The sequence below is a fragment of the Dendropsophus ebraccatus genome, chromosome 1 (genome assembly GCF_027789765.1).
Source record: "Dendropsophus ebraccatus isolate aDenEbr1 chromosome 1, aDenEbr1.pat, whole genome shotgun sequence".
NCBI lineage: Eukaryota > Metazoa > Chordata > Amphibia > Anura > Hylidae > Dendropsophus > Dendropsophus ebraccatus.
This window is the reverse complement of record NC_091454.1, coordinates 147,643,943-147,661,471: the sequence shown is the minus strand read 5'-3', so window position 1 is coordinate 147,661,471 and position 17,529 is coordinate 147,643,943. Positions and strand designations below refer to the sequence as shown.

Sequence of the window (17,529 nt, the reverse complement as noted above, 5' to 3'; positions counted from 1 at the left end):
GGAGCTGTAGTTCAATGTATATGGTCCGGATCGGCGGGAATGCGGCGGATCAGCGTGTGGCGGATCGGCGGGAATTCGGCGGAAATGCGGCGGATCGGCGGGCTTACTGTGTATTGAATGAATACATTTATGCAATACTTTGGGGAGCAAGGACACTTGCTCCCCAAAGTATTCCATAGATGTATTCATTCAATAAAGCACTGTACACTACATTACATTACATAGAAACCCATAGAAACAATAAAGTCCCATAGACTTCTATATAGAGAGCGCCCCCTGCTGGACACTCCATAGGAATTACACCCTGGGTCGTGACGTCACTTCTTCAGAGATATTTCTAACACTTCCTGATCTACTAAATTAAGGGAAATAGCTCTATATGTGCATTTCCCATAATTAATGTACATTAGAAATTTGTATAACTTTTCATAAGTAACAACATATCAAAAATTAATTTTGGCCGGACTTCTCCTTTAAGATGTGGCGGAAAGCATGGAAGTTATACAAAGAATACGCAAATATTACTCGAGGGACCAAATATACATCGTTATGGGGCAACCCCAAGTTAGATGAAGTAAATAAAATGCTAGATAGAAATTTTTGGATTAAGAGGGGTATCACTAAGCTATGTCAAGTTGTGGAGCAAGGGAAAGTCATGATGGCCGAACCTTTGGGTGACAGTGTTTCCAAAAAAAAAAGAAAAAAAAGAAAAATGTTAGCAATAGGGTGCACTATGGGAAAATGCAAGCCAGAACAGACAATGAGATACACTGGGAAATGTTCTACTTTGAAAGTTTGTGTCCAGGCATTCACATTCCTTTGACATGTACCAACCTACTTTAAACATCTTTGTAAATACACCCTTTGATAAAAAGGTATTACCTAACGGCAATGGCCTCTTTTCAGCAGGATAAGGCTACCGGCTACACTGCAAAAAATTGTTCAGACATGGTTTAAGAAACCTGACTTCACCTCAAAATTTCCTAGATCTAAGACTGCATCTACACATTCCGTAAGTGACAAATCTAGAGTCCATTGATTTCTTCTTTTTTTTTTAAATCAGATCTTTTTTATTGAAAAAGGTTTTTTCACAAACACAAAAAGTGCTTTCGTTTTCACCCTACCCGTCCCACCCCAGAGAGCCCACCCTCCTCACTTAAAACCAACTCCCAAAAACACAGAATACCATATGTAATACAAAATTAATAAGGTAGCCATTAACATTATTTAAACAGGGTCGTATATCCAATTCAAGACATTGAATACTAAATACTACTGCACAACCAGAGGGTCTGTCCCCCAACCATGCTCAAGTTTCTGCAGACAAATGAAAGAAAAATTTGAAAGACTTTGATGCGAGACAACGCATAGAGACCTGAGAGAAAGAATGGCACGTTAGCTTAGGGGCCGATAGGGTTAGAGAAGGGAAAGAAGTCAGGTGTAAGGGAGAAAAGGGGGAGGCAAGCATAGAGTGATCAGGCAGTCTTAAGCATTGTTCCCACGGCCTCTAGCCCGATTCGCATTGTGGTCTGCAAGTAAAAGGAAAGCCTCCATCGGGGATCTACGAAGGAGTCTAGAGGGGATACCAGGAGTATCAATCCAAGGGCCCCAGATGGACTCAAACTCATAGCCTTTCTCTTCTTATAGACCCCCTTTTCTAAGCGGACAATGTGATTAATTTTAGCAATCAGCTCTGTCACAGTAGGTGCAACAGGCTGTATCCAATGTTTTGCTATCAGCTTGCGTGCCTGGTAGAGGACTCTACAAATGGCTAACTCGATACCTGAGGGCTCATCATCCTCACAAACCAGGCCCAGGACACATTTTAGGGGTTCCAGTGGTATTGTGACTCCATACACCCGCCTAATGAGCGCCACCACCTCCCTCCAGTAATCCTACAGCTCAACACAAGTCCACATAAGATGTAGTATGTGTGCATCCTCTAGCCCGCATCGAGGACATTTTGAATCAGTTCTAATCCCTATTTTGTGGAGAAATGAGGGCGTCCTATAGACTCGATGGATAAGAAACAACTGGGAGAGCCTGTGCGTCTCGGATATAGCCAGTTTGGGTGTTAGGGCCTACATCAGTCTCCCACTGTTCTTTGATTATCAGAGGTCTGTCCACCATGTAAGCATCCAACAGCTCCCTGTATATACAATAGAGCCCATTGATTTCTATTGGGCTGTTCACACTGTCCTTAGACTTACAGATCGCAAAAATTACTTACAAGCCCTAGTATGGACCATACTAGAGTGTCTGTAGTTTTTGTGGATCCATAATTTTTGCAGATGAAATGTTTGTAAAGCCCGCAAATCCATATAAAAAAATATGGATGAGTTATCGCTTTAAACCTCATTTATTATCATCCCCTCCTTTACTGATCTGCAAAAATGACTGATTACGGATTAATTTTTTGCAGATTGTGGATGATTGCAGACATCATATAGAGTCTTGAAGAACTACTGCACTACTGGAAACATGAGGCACTATAACGGCTTACTGGTGTGTGTGTGCGTATATAGTCACTTTATAATAGAAACCCCATTCCTATTTAACACTGTTACACAAATATCTGGGTGCAGCATGCAATGAAAACAATGGCTGCCATGGTTAGGTCTAGAACACGTTTGTACTTTAGTCTTATTTCTTGTCTTTGTATTCTCAGTAAATATCAGAAACTTCACACATACCACTTATACATACAGCGTAGATTAGAGAAGAAAGTGTATTTACATGTATACATCCCTACTACAGTAACTATGACAACTTAGATGAAACCATCCATTGTCTACAACACTTGATATAGTCAGTACTGGAAAACTCTACAACATAGATACAAGGCTTATATTCCAAACCGCTACTTAACTCAACAGCTTTATAAAAGGGTTTAGTAATGTGCCGATATACACCGTCTCACCTGACATGGCGGCGACTGCAGGTCTGTGGCTTGATCCCAAAGATGTAAGTCACAGAAAGCCTGCAGGAACAGAAAAAGACAAGGTCAATAGGAAAACACATAGTGTAGCTCTCTTCCGACCACACTGGTATTAGGTTACCCTCAGACAGCACAGTGCAATGGTTGATGGAGGAATTGATGTGTATTAGGGTTCATGTGTACTGGTGACTTTTGTTAGCTTTTAAAACAGGAAATATCAAATATTTTACAGGAATGGCTAATGCAGCTACTGTTCCCCATTAACTCCTTCTCAAAAAAGGCCACGGTCAACTGGCATATAAAAAAAATAAGCAAGCCAGATTGTGTAATAAAGTTGACATACTTAACCACGCTCCCGGATGCTTCTGCCCACAGCAGCCAGTGGAACTTCAGACGCCGACTTTGCAGTACTCACGGCGGCTGCAGACAAAAGACAGGAAGGTATCGGGAGCTGGCAGGAAAATCAGGGAGTGTGGTCAGGTATGTATGAACTTTATTTTTTTACACTAGGCAAGGGCTTTCCAAGAACAAAAAGGGTCAGGCAGTGGAAACCTATATGGCTGAACCCTTTTTCCCCAACAGCATGTGTCAGGGGAGATCTGGGAGGCCCCCTACACTTTAGGAAATCCGTGGGTTCAGCTAACCTTTTGACTAAAGTATATGGGGACTTAAACCTGTCAGAAAAGGGGTGTCAAATAAGCAGTGCAGGACATTTAGCCCATTTTTACACATTCAGGATTCTGTATAGCTTTAAAAGGCCTGTATTAGAAAATTGTATTTAAATAAAATCATTGCCCTAAGATATAACTTACGTAGACTATGATGATGAGCTGAGGGAAGGCAATGTATTCTTCTGGGAATTGTGTTACTGAGCAAATGCTCAAACAAGGTGTAAAGAACTAAGACCCCAAAAACCAATGGATTTTAGTGGTTTCAGAACTCAGACAGGTAAGCAAAGCATTATGTTTCTGCAGCATTTTACCTGATGTCAGAGTACCCCTTCAAGGCGGCAATACATATAAAAGCTCTTATACGAGCAGATTGTTGTCTGATGGACATTCATAGGAATGCTGGCTCCTGATAACTGGTATGTATAAAAGGGCCAGCAAACAGCCAAAAAGGAGGAAAATGCTTGTTCAGCTTGGCAGATCACATCATTCATAAAAAGGCATTAAAATCACTGGTATAACCATACACTGCCCAAGTAAACAAGGTGATGGGCAGCTGACAATGATGAAAGATTTGGCAACTGTTCATGTAGCCCAGACTGTACAATAAATTGAGCCATGTGAAGACCCAAGGTCCATTAAACAAGCGCTGATCTCATTACCCAGCTCTCATTTAGAGAGATTAGGTCATCATTTCAGGTTTATAAGCTGCATTGTCTGTCTCTACGCAAAATTAAGAAAACCCAACATAATACATAATAAATATTTTGGGAAAATTCAGAACAGGCTATAACATTAAAACCCTACAAAAATTGTTGGCTTCTGGTTTCGTAAATCTGGCCACTGTAGATGGTGGTTGAACAAAATCTTCTCACACTCTGAGACATCAGGCCCTGCACACCATGTTAGCTGCAGCATAATAAAACAATGTTCCCTACTTTACAGGGACTACCGTGAGGGCAATAAGGAATTTGTGCACTTGGAAATCAATTTCATGTGTATTTCTCTATTGAAGAGGGAATCCTCTCCATGGTTTTGCTACGGTCTCTAGGGCAATAAACTATAATGAGTAAAACAGGTTCTTTGTAAGACGGGCTCCATACAATCGACTGATTTGTGGTCATAATGATTTCCTATGGGAAGAAAAGACACAACCATGTCAGACTATCTACAGACTGATCACAGTGGTTACACTACACCGAATTGTCCAACCTTAGTGTTTACAGCACAACTGTTAACTGTCACCCCCTATTTGTATTTTGACTGCTCTCCACAGGTGTAAAGGGTAAATGTTACAGCTTTCATTACTTTTATTTCACACCTCATGGTGCTTGTTCTGGTAAAAAGTTGTTTTTATCACCTGTGGATTGGTATATGAGGACGGCGCCTTGCGGCCTATGTGCCACATCACTCTGCCCCTAGCGCCACTTAGCCCCACCCCATCTGTGATGTCATCACCACATAGGCCCTGCCCCCTGAGCGGCCATTGGTGTGGGACAATCTAGGGGGGTGGGGCCTAGAGCTTTAGGCTGGCCCTTCCAATGGCTGCTGAGGGGGCGGGCCTATGCGGCAATGATGTCACAGATGGGGCGGGGCTAAGTGGCCCACATATACCAATCCACAGGTGATAAAAACAACTTTTTACCAGAACAAGCACCATGAGGTGTGATATAAAATAAGTAATGAAAGCTGTAACATTTACCCTTTACACCTGTGGAGAACAGTCAAAATGCAAATAGGGGGTGACAGTGTCATTTTATGCCCCTGTTACATGGGCCATGAGCATAGCTAGAAATGGCCAGTGTCAGTGATCAGCCAAGGAGCGGGAAAACACCCACTAGTCGGCTGATAGCAGTAAATTTGAAAGCCTGCACAAAAGATGCAATCGGACGCAGATCTCCCTATGTAAACAGGGGATGTGCGGCCAATAGCAATATATTCAAATATGGCCCTTACAATTAATCGTGCCTACTGAAGGGACTACCAATCTCACGGATCTCCCTTGTGTTCTTGCACGGGCCCCATATCGGGCCTTGTAGAAGAACATTTACTGTGTGTAATATTCATATCTTAGTCTATCATGTATATATATTACAGTATATTATATAGATCTATACATACATACATGCACACACAGTTGCACTTGAAATGTTGTACAATGATTAGGTTAGTTTCTACCTAAACAATACTTCTTTCAAATAATAAAAAGAAATTACTCCTCAAGAAAAAAAAAAAAAAGTTTGATGCAGAGAAGGGAAAGAAAATCATTAAACATCATTATTTTTGCACCCAGCAGACTAGTCCAAAGTAAATGGCCTCATAGACCATATAGTTAAAATGGAGGGAGCAGCATGTAGTTTTTTCTCATCATTTTTCTTTTACATAGCAACTCCATTTGGACACATAGAACCATGTTACCCAAACCCAGCAGTCCACACTACATCTAATTTTTTCCATAAGATAACGTTTATTAGTTGCGGGCCACAGTACGGTAGGGGTGTGTTCACACTTGCTTTCCATCACATTGGACAAGTAGAAAAGTATAGCATGCAGCTCCCATTTAAATGACATACACTGTAACAAATCCCAATGAACCTGATTATACAGCAGTAGGTTTTGTAAGGTGTTGGTAACCATTTTGTAATGAACCCAACTTAAAAAGATATGGAACTGACAACACAGGTGCGATGAGCCAATGGCCAAAACAGTCATAAATGCCTTGACTGAGCATAACAGGACCAGATATACCATAAGAGCATATGTATGGAACCAGTCGGAGTCTGAACTAGTTATGGCTGGGGTCGGAAAAAAAAGGTACCGACTGACTCCAGCTTTAAAGCGACTCTGTACCCACAATCTGACCCCCCCCCCCCCCCCCCCCGAACCGCTTGTACCTTCGGATAGCTGCTTTTAATCAAAGATCTGTCCTGGGGTCTGTTCGGCAGGTGATGCAGTTATTGTCCTAAAAACCAACTTTTAAACTTGCAGCCCTGTGCCCAACGGTCGTGGCCTAGATTGTATATGCATTAGGCTGGCAAAACCGCTCTCTGTCCCTCCCCCACCCGCCCTCCTCATCATTAGTAAAGCTCCAGGCAGATTGTCTTCTATTTCTCACCTGTGTCAGCACGGCACATGGGCTGGATCGTTAAGGCACCTGTGCAATGTTCAGACAGGAGAAAATGTTTCACTGACATTCCTAATGGTGAGGAGGGCGGGGAGGAGGGACGGAGAGGGTGTGCCAGCCTAATGCATAGACATTCTAAGCCCCGGCCGTTGGGCACGGGGCTGCAAGTTTAAAAGTTGTTTTTTAGGACAATAACTGCATCACCTGCCGAACATACCCCAGCACAGATCTTGGATTAAAAGCGACTATCCAACAGTACAAGTGGGGGGTTTTGGGGGGACAGATTGTGGGTACAGAGTCCCTTTAAAAAGAAAAAAAAAAATCTTAAAATTTTATAAGGTAGTTTTCATATGAATTTTAAAAATGTTCCTCATCAATATGTTTTTATATTCTATTAACCTAAAGCCATAATTTACTACAGTTCTATCAAATCCATTTATGGTGCATTTACTTGAAACGATAATTGGCCCGATCGTACGATTAACAATGTCGAAGTAACAGGTTTTTTTCATAACGATCAGTGTTTAGACGGTACGTTATATCGTACGGAAATGCGTTTTGCGATGGCTTAAGCCTATCTCTGACATTGGTTAAATCGGCAAACGACTGTTTACACGGAACGATCTGCGAATTTTTTAGCGATTTTGCGGATTTTAGAACATGTTGTAAGATCAAAATGAACGATTTCTCGTTCGGCGTTTGATCGTTCGCAGCGTTTACACGTACGATTATCGTTCAAATTCGATCGTTATTGTGCAAATTCGAACGATAATCGTTCCGTGTAAAGGCAGCATTAGTTTCCTCCATATACCAGTAATAAAGTACTGGCCCTATTAGATAAGGGTGGTCAGGAGTTATAACGGGGTCAGCACGAGGATGTAATTGCAGGAAAATATCAAGTAACCCAGAATAAAGATTCCAATGTTTTGTAGGCAAAATATGGTAATAATACGCAATAATAGCAATAGCAATAATACGAATAAGAATAAGGCAAGAGTCTTAAAAATGGATCATGAATGTCCAGTGATGGTCCTTGGTGTGTCCAATGTGGTAAATGTAGACTGAAGGAAACAAAGGACCTCTTTGGGTGAATTCCTGAGGTGGGGGTAGATAACTCTCAGATGTTCAGTATAGAAGCTTTTGTTGATGTTAAATGAAGCAACCCCCAACCACCTAAATCACTGGCCTTATATACCCTTTTGGACGTGAATATATACATTTTGATGACCAAATATGGTTACACCCAGTACAACTTATATCCCAAAAATGGTATTCTGGCAAAGCCCCAAATGGATTGGTCAAGCTGTACAGGTAGTAACATCTGGTTATGATCCATACATTGCCCATGTTACCCTCAAGACATGTCTATATTAGGACTTCCAGTCGTCCACCATTTTGGAGGTCAGAAAACTACTATGTGAAAGTTTAGCCCTATACTCCGTGTAAGATGAGGGAAGAGAATGATGCTGGAAACCAGTGTATGTTTCATTTGGGATAATAATAATTTGATTTCACAGGGGTTACAGTTGTTAGTTAGTACATCGGGGAGAAGTTAACGGTCACTATTTGGCAGCTTGTTTCTGAGCTGGACGAGTCCATTGTGTGGGGGGAGATCTGTGCTGTTCTCTTGCTGGATGATTGTATATGAGCAGAAGTGTAATATGAAGATATCCTGTGTAATATAGAGGAGAAACCATAAGTAGTGTAGCAGTAACCTCGGTCCTCAGCGTGGTGTTTTCTTTCTGGGAGAAGATTGTGTGTATGTGTGTGCTATTGCTGAAGCAGGCTGTGTGCTATGGCTGCAGCAGGCTTTGCGTTTGTGTGCACGCTATGGCTGCAGCAAGCTGTGTGTGTGTGTGTTTAAGAGAAAGAGAGAAGCGCAGAAAATAAAGGGGTATTCTGGGCAACAGTGAAAAATCCAGGGGGAGAGGGGGTGAGATCATAATTAAGAAGTCCTATTTATCCATCCCTATACCCCCACAGTGCAGCCATCATTGCTCCCCCCACCCCAGCTCAAAAATACTTGTTATGTCACAACCCCAATCAGCCAATCGGTGAGCAAGATGGGGAACAGCTGCAGTCACTGACTGGCTGGGTGGGTATTTCCTATGGGGCCACGATTATTCAGGAGTGCGAGAGATTGGCAGCAGGAAAAAAAAAAAAAACAAACAAACCCTGGTCCATCTAGTCTAGTTTTGAGTTGTTCAGGACTCGTTGGCTGGAGACTGGCTGCATCCACTGTACACACAGGAGAAGCTGCTTTATATCTTTACTTCTCACTCAGAAGTCGTCCGAGGATCATGTAGGACATTAGCAAGAAGCTGCCGAGCCAGATCTACTTCACACCAGTGTGATATATAACTCCCCTGGTGTCTGACTGGCCATTTATGAAGGAGCTGGAGTCAGTCCCTACTAAAATTCAGGAGTCAGAGCTGCGGCTTACTAACTCCACAGCCCTGTGTGGAACAGATTATATAACCCAGCCACAGAATGGTATGTGTATGATATAATGGCACATTATACTGTAGTGACTGTACATTCCAGCTAGCACTATAAACGTCACATGCATAGGGAAGCGAGAACATACAGAGACTTTAACGACATGCCTTTGTTTATTGGAACAGATTGGCTTAACTGGTGGATCAGTTATGCATTCTGTCCCTTACAAGGCCTAATGCGTAAACATTTAAAAAAATATATATATATTTTTTAATTTAATTTTAATTTTCTATTCATGACAATTTTCTGTTTAATCCCGACTCCTGTCCTGTGGTGGGTGGGCTATGCATGGTACTGATGTAGCACCACTCTCCCACAATTCCCCTTCCTGAATGTTCAGAAAACTAGCACATGTGCAGTGCATTTCTGTGGGAGTTGCTGATGGACACTCTTGCCACATAATGTTCACTTTACACAGAGCGATAATTTGCGCAATCAAATGATTAACGATTTTGAAGTAACAATATTTTTTTTATAACAATCAGTGTTTAGATGGAATAATAGATTGTTTGAAAAATTCATTATTACGATCGTTTTAAGATCGCTGAAGCCCATTTCACACATAGGGTGAATCGTTGAAAGACTGTTTAGACCAGTGTTTCTCAACCTGCGGTACGCGTACCCCAGGGGGTACGCGCCGCAGGCTGAGGGGGTACGCCGGGAGGTGGGGGAAAAAAATATTTTGGGTGCCGGGACACTGCTATCACCCAGCAATGTCCCGGCACCTGTCCCCGCCGCTGCTCTCACATCCTTCCCCCAGCAGCCTCACCAGCTTTCTGTACAGGACATGGTGAGGCTGCTGGGGGAAGGATGAAGTCCGAGGATACAAACCAGCAGCCTCTCAACTCACTGTCTCTGAGGCCCTGCTGGTCCGGCCGCCTGCGGGGACATCAGCCTGCCGCCGCCGCATCTCCTCTCCGCCGGGTCACCTCAGGCAGCCTGTTCGGGATTCGTCCCCAGGCTGCCGCATATCCTCCTGGAGCCCCCGGCTGGACGCTGCAACCCGATTCGGGAGCCTCACGCTCTTCCCCCGCAGCTCCCGGATCGGGTTGCAGCGTCCAGCCGGGGGCTCCAGGAGGATATACGGCAGCCTGGGGACGAATCCCTAACAGGCTGCCTGAGGTGACCCGGCGGAGAGGAGATGCGGCGGTGGCGGCAGGCTGATGTCCCCGCAGGCGGCCGGACCAGCAGGGCCACAGAGACAGTGAGTTGCGAGGGGGCAGTGGTGCTACCCCGCCCGCGGCTCCTGCAGTAGATTGTGGACCAGGATATGGGGCGGCCCCCATGTCCACCTGCCACCGCTTCTCTCCGGTCAATCAGTGGTTTGTAGACCGGGAGATGGGGCCCCCCTCGTCCTACGGTTGACGCTGCTGCCTGTGGAAGTGGGGTGCCCCATCTCCCGGTCCACAATCCACTGCAGCAGAAGCCCCCAGCGCACCACTACATCATCACCTCTCTCCCCCCTCCACCTCCTCTCTACCCCCATCATCACCTCTCTCCCCCCTCCACCTCCTTTCTACCCCCATCATCACCTCTCTACCCCCATAATCACCTCTCTCCCCCCTCCACCTCTTTTCTACCCTCATCATCACCTCTCTCCCCCCTCCACCTTCTCTCTACCCCCATCATCACCTCTCTACCCCCATCATCACCTATGAACCCCCATCATCACCTCTGTACCCCCATAATCACCTCTCTCCCCCTCCTCTCTACCCCCATCATCACCTCTCTACCCCCATCATCACCTCTCTACCCCCTCCACCACCTCTGTACCCCCATCATCACCTCTCTACCCCCATCATCACCTCTCTACCCCCATCATCACCTCTCTACCCCCATCATCACCTCTCTACCCCCATCATCACCTCTCTACCCCCATCATCACCTCTCTACCCCCATCATCACCTCTCTACCCCCATCATCACCTCTCTACCCCCATCATCACCTCTCTACCCCCATCATCACCTCTCTACCCCCATCATCACCTCTCCCCCCTCCACCTCCTCTCTACCCTCATCATCACCTCTGTACCCCCTCCACCTCCTCTCTACCCCCATCATCACCTCTCTACCCCCATCATCACCTCTCTACCCCCATCATCACCTCTCTACCCCATCTTAACCTCTGTACCCCCATCATCACCTCTCTCCCCCCTCCACCTCCTCTGTACCCCCATCATCACCTCTTACCCCCCCTCCACCTCCTCTCTACCCCCATCATCACCTCTCTACCCCCATCATCACCTCTCTACCCCCATCATCACCTCTGTCCCCCCTCCACTTCCTCTCTACCCCCATTATTACCTCTGTACCCCCATCATCACCTCTCTACCCCATCATCACCTCCCTACCCCCATCATCACCTCCCTACCCCCATCATCTCCTCTGTACCCCCATCATCTCCTCTGTACCCCCATCATCTCCTCTGTACCCCCTCCACCTCCTCCCTACCCCCACCACCTCCTCTCACCCCTCATCACCCATCACCTTCTCTCACCCCCATCACCGCTCTCCTCCTCTGTCCTCCTCTCTCCCCTGTCTTCCTCTCGCCCCTTCACCTCCTCTCTCTTCCTCTCCCTTCTTCACCTCCTCTCTCCCCTGTCTTCCTCTCCCCCATCACCTCCTCTCTCCCCCATCACCTCCTCTCTCCCCTGTCTTCCTCTCCCCATCACCTCCTCTCTCCCCTGTCTTCCTCTTCCCCATCACCTCCTCTCTCCCCTGTCTTCCTCTCCCCCATTCACCTCGTCTCTCTTCCTCTCTCCCCTTCACCTCCTCTCTCTTCCTCTCCCTTCTTCACCTCCTCTCTCTTCCTCTCCCTTCTTCGCCTCCTCTCTCTTCCTCTCCCATTTCACCTCCTCTCTCTTCCTCTCCCCCCTTCACCTTCTCTCTCTTCCACTCCCCCTTCACCTCCTCTATCCTCCTCTTTCCTTCTTTTCCCCCTCAGACCTTACTCTCCCCTTAATCTCCTTGTGGCTCAGAGGCTGGAGAAGAGAGGAAGACCCCTCCCCCCCATGGGCGGATAACGTGAGTATGAATTTTTTTTGTTTGTTGGGGCAGGAGGGGGAGGGTGTAGAATGGTGGGCATTACTATGGGGGCAGGGCAGGAGGCATTATTACTATATGGAGGGTCATGGAAGGGGATATTATTTTTAATGAGGGATCCTAAATACAGGGATAACCCACACACCTACTCACTTTACAGCGCATTACACCAAACAGCGGAATTATTACTGTATGGGAGCCTATAGGTAGGAAAAAGGGAGGGAAGTTAAAGGAAAACTGTGACGCCTAAGATGTTTGGCAGGTTCTCTGGCAAGAGGTAAATTGTAGCTGCAAGAAATCATCATGGTGGTCTGGGCCAGATGGAGAGGAAAAGGAAAAGTGATATATGGCTACATGGGGAGGTATCTGGCTATAGAAGGAGGTATCTTAACTACATGGGGAGATGTCTGGCTGCAAGGGGGTAGGTATCTGGCTACATAGGGGAGGTATCTGACTACATAGGGGGAGGTATCTGACTACATGGGGAGATATCTGACTACATGGGGAGGTATCTGACTACATGGGGAGGTATCTGACTACATGGGGGGAGATATCTGGCTACATGGGGGAGAGATATCTGGCTACATGGGGGAGAGGTATCTGGCTACATGGGGGAGAGGTATCTGGCTACATGGGGGAGAGGTATCTGGCTACATGGGGGAGGTATCTGGCTACATAGGGGAGGTATCTGACTACATTGCAGAGGTATCTGGCTACATGGGGAGGTATCTGACTACATGGGAGGAAGTATTTGGCTACATGGAGGAGGTATCTGGCTACATGGGGAGGAGGTATCTGGCTACATGGGGGGATATCTTGCTACATATAAGGGGTATCTGGCTACATAGGGAAAATATCTGGCTACATAGAAGAAGGCCTCTTGACTACATGGGGGAGGTATCTGACTACATGGGGGAGATATCTGGCTACATAGAAGAAGGCCTCTTGACTACATGGGGGGAGGTATCTGGCTCCAGGGGGACATATCCATCTCTGTGGGATATATCCCACCTGCTTCTCTGGCACCCGGTTTACTGACGGCCTGCTCAGCCAATCAGTGCACAGTCCCACCGTAGCCACTGATTGGATGAGTGGGCTGTCAGTGAGCTGGGAGCCAGAGAAGCAGGTGGGAGTACAGGGAGGTAAGTATGATCTGTTAAGGGCCGGCAGCTAATTAGGTAAATAGGCAGCGGCTACATTCTCGCAGCAGATTGAAAATCCTCTGTGAGAATGCAGAGCCATAGGCCATAACAGTACAGAGTATCGCAGTGGATTTTGCTGTGAAACGTACATGTAAATCTACCCTGGGCAATGTTATTAATGGATGGCATCGTTGGGGGTACTCGGCTGGTGCATCTTGTCGCATGGGGGTACTTGGCCTGAAAAGGTTGAGAAACACTGGTTTAGACAAAGCTATCTGCAAATTTTCTTCAAACGACCAATGACTATCTTAGAACATGTTGAAAGATCACGATGAACGATTTATCGCTCATCGCTCGATTGTACGCAGTGTTTACACAAGCCGATTATTGCGCAAATGCGATCGTTATCGCGAAAGTTTGAACCATAATCACTCTCTGTAAAGGGACCATAACCCTCCACCAGTGTCCATTTTACAGACCGTGGCAGCAGTGATATTGGGGGAAAAAAAAGTCTGCCAAGAAAAAAAATGGCTTGCCAGAATCATAGGAGAACTTCTAATCACAAAAATAATTTTGCTGTATTCCCATTTTCAAACCCCTTTAATTTAGATAATCTCAAAACAGGCAAAACACATATAGGTGCACTCACATTAAAAAAATGTAGAAATTTTATTTCACATAAATTATGTCCCAATATAGTGCTAGTGCTTAATACAACACAATGCAAAAAAAGTGTGACATAATTATCCCCATAAAACAAAACGGCTAGTGCATAAAATCCCAATATTAGAAAGACAAAAATAAAGAGAAACGCAGAAAACAAACAAATCACATGAGGTAGTGGTCACCCAGGACCCTGCGAGCTACACTTTAGAGACTTGTGAATGTATACAAGGAATTTATTTAACAATATTGTGGACCCTGACAAACCATATTATAGGTATAGGGCATTATATGTTTGCTTCTGTGATTGATGCACCCTTTTGGGTGTTTAAGTGTTTTTATGTTTTTTTGTCTAGTATTTTTCTTGTATTTTGTGAATTTATGTGAAATAAAATTTGTACATTTTGTTGAATATATGTGGGTGCATCTATATGTGTTTTGCCTGTCTTTGCGATTATTGGAATTACAATTAAAACAGAGGTGGCATCCGGTTGTTACATTAAAAGGGGAACTCCAGATAAGGAAAACTTGTTTTCTATTAAAAGTATATTTAAAAGTTATATAGATGTGTCTATCCCCTTAACGACAAAGGGCGTATAGGTACGCCCTATTGCCGGTAAGGGAGTTCAGAGCGGGGCCGCACGGCGGCCCCGCTCTGAACCGCGGCGGTCCCGGGTGCCGCGTGTAGCCCGGGACCGTAGGTATTAGCGGGCACGATCCGATCGCCGTGCCCGCTAATACAGTAATCAGATGCAGCTGTCAAACATGACAGCTGCATCCGATTACCGGATCCAGCGTCTCCCTGGTGTCTAGTGGCGGAGATAGCTCCTCCGGGATGTTATCCCGGAGGAGCGATCTCCGTTTCTGAAGCCGGCCGGGGACCGCTCCAAGATGGCGCTGTCCCCGACTTGGCACTCGTTTGTTTCCGGCTGCAGCAGCCGAAAGCAAACGAGTGCCGATCTCATGGATCTCTGCAGCATATCTATGCTGCAGAGATCTCTATGAGAGATCAAAGTGTATATACTAGAAGTCCCCCAGGGGGGCTTCTAGTATATGTGTAAAAAAAAAATATAAAGTGTTGTTGTCAATAAAAAGCCCCCTCCCCTAATAAAAGTCTGAATCACCCCCCTTTTCCCAGGTTATAAATAAAAGTAAATAAATAAATAAACAAACATGTTTGCTATCGCCGCGTGCGTAATCGCCCGAACTATTAATCACATTCCTGATCTCGCACGGTAAACGGCGTAAGCGCCAAAAAATCCCAAAGTGCAAAATTGCGCATTTTTGGTCACATCAAATCCAGAAAAATTGTAATAAAAAGCGATCAAAAAGTCGTATATGCGCAATCAAGGTACCGATAGAAAGAACACATCATGGCGCAAAGAATGACACCTGAACCAGCCCCATAGACCAAAGGATAAAAGTGCTATAAGCCTGGGAATGGAGCGGTTTTAAGTGACGTATATTTGTTGACAATGGTTTGAATTTTTTACAGGCCATCCGATACAATATAAGTTATACATGTTACATATCGTTTTAATCGTAACGACTTGAGGAACGTGCATAACAAGTCATTTTTACCCCAGGGCGAATGGCGTAAAAACACATTTCCCTCAAATAAACAAAATGCGTTTTTTTTTTTCTATTTCACCACACTTTTAATTTTTTTCTGGTTTCGCAGTATACTTTATGCAAAAATTCAGCCTGTCATTGCAAAGTACAATTAGTGACGCAAAAAATAAGGGGTCATGTGGGTTTCTAGGTGGAAAAATGCAAGTGCTATGGCCTTTGATGCACAAGGAGGAAAAAACGAAAACGCAAAAATCGAAATTGGCTCTGTCCTTAAGGGGCTATACAATGTATTATTATATCTGTGCAGTTCTGCCACACTGGTAACTGATAGAAATCCAGAAAGTGAAGAAAAATGGCCTCTGTGCCAATTCACATTGTCTCCTGCTCCTTCTGCTGTCTCCTGCTCCTTCTGCTATCCCCCCTTAGGAGACAAATCTTCCATGCCTCTGTCTCACATTGTGTGTTTGCTGAGATCAGGCTGATGATGCAGACAGGGGGCAGGGCGTGATGTCCCAGGAGGCTTGGCTGGATCCCCTAATCTCCTGAGTGATTCACCATCTCTGACCGGCCAGAAGCAGGTTGCCAGAAGTATGTAGTGAAATTAGGGCTGTGTTCACACATGTTGGAGTGTCATTGCAGTACTGCAGCGTATTCACAAAAATGATGCAGTAACCCAAGTAAATGATGCTAAATGGCAGAGAGGATCAGAGCCTTATTGTGGGGCTCAACTTCAAAGGTAAAAGATGCTTGATCATATGTGTGTGGAAATAAAAAGAAATTATTTTTTTTTAAAGTTCTTTACTTTATTCCAATATCAGCATTACAGGTAGAGAATACAGTGTACTGTGTGGTGTTACAGGTAGAGAATACAGGGTGCTGTGTGGTGTTACAGGTAGAGAGTACAGCGTGCTGTGTGGTGTTACAGGTAGAGAATACAGCGTGCTGTGTGGTGTTACAGGTAGAGAATACAGCGTGCTGTGTGGTGTTACAGGTAGAGAATACAGGGTGCTGTGTGATGTTACAGGTAGAGAATACAGGGTGCTGTGTGGTGTTACAGGTAGAGAATACAGGGTGCTGTGTGGTGTTACAGGTAGAGAATACAGGGTGCTGTGTGGTGTTACAGGTAGAGAATACAGGGTGCTGTGTGGTGTTACAGGTAGAGAATACAGGGTGCTATGTGGTGTTACAGGTAGAGAATACAGCGTGCTGTGTGGTGTTACAGGTAGAGAATACAGCGTGCTGTGTGGTGTTACAGGTAGAGAATACAGGGTGCTGTGTGGTGTTACAGGTAGAGAATACAGCGTGCTGTGTGGGTGGGACAACAATGAAATGATAAAGTACTACAAATAATTTAGTAACACAATGAAACTGTAATGTGTGAACACAGCCTAGATGTTCTGCAACAGATTTGGGTGTGGAATGTACAGGGTGGGGGACTGTGATGAACAGCTGAGGGAAAGCATTGCATTCTGGAACCTGTAGTACAGTGTACAACTGCTCAACCAGCAAGTACAGAACAAAACCCTCAAAACAAATGGATTTTTGGTAGTTTCAAAATTGGAATAGACAGGTAAGTAATGCTTTATGCTTCTGCAGAAGTTTCATTTTTTTAACCTCTACCTGGAGTTCCCCTTGAAGTGAATGGTTAGTTCCCTGTCTCTATAAGTTTTGATTAGACCCCTTCAATTTAGATGACCTAGGGTCCATTTACACACAAAGATTATCTGACAGATTATCTGCCAAAGATTTGAAGCCAAAGACAGGAATGGATTTTAAAAGAGGAGAAATCTCAGGCTTTCCTTTATGTCCTATCTTTGTTTATAGTCTGCTTCTGGCTTTGGCTTCAAATTTTTGGCAGATAATCTGTCAGATAATCTTTCTG

At 44.9% G+C, this 17,529-nt stretch overlaps 1 protein-coding gene across 2 annotated transcripts in view; it reads right to left on the bottom strand.

Annotated features, from left to right (window-relative positions):
* Positions 1–17,529, bottom strand: part of SCAMP5 (secretory carrier membrane protein 5) — a 56,113-nt gene that overhangs the window by 32,558 nt on the left and 6,026 nt on the right. For both annotated transcript variants that reach the window (XM_069956479.1, XM_069956478.1), the window contains exon 2: positions 2,921–2,980. In XM_069956479.1, coding sequence (XP_069812580.1) covers positions 2,921–2,927 — 7 coding nt within the window. In that variant the 5' untranslated portion in view covers positions 2,928–2,980. The remainder of the gene's footprint in view (positions 1–2,920; positions 2,981–17,529) is intronic.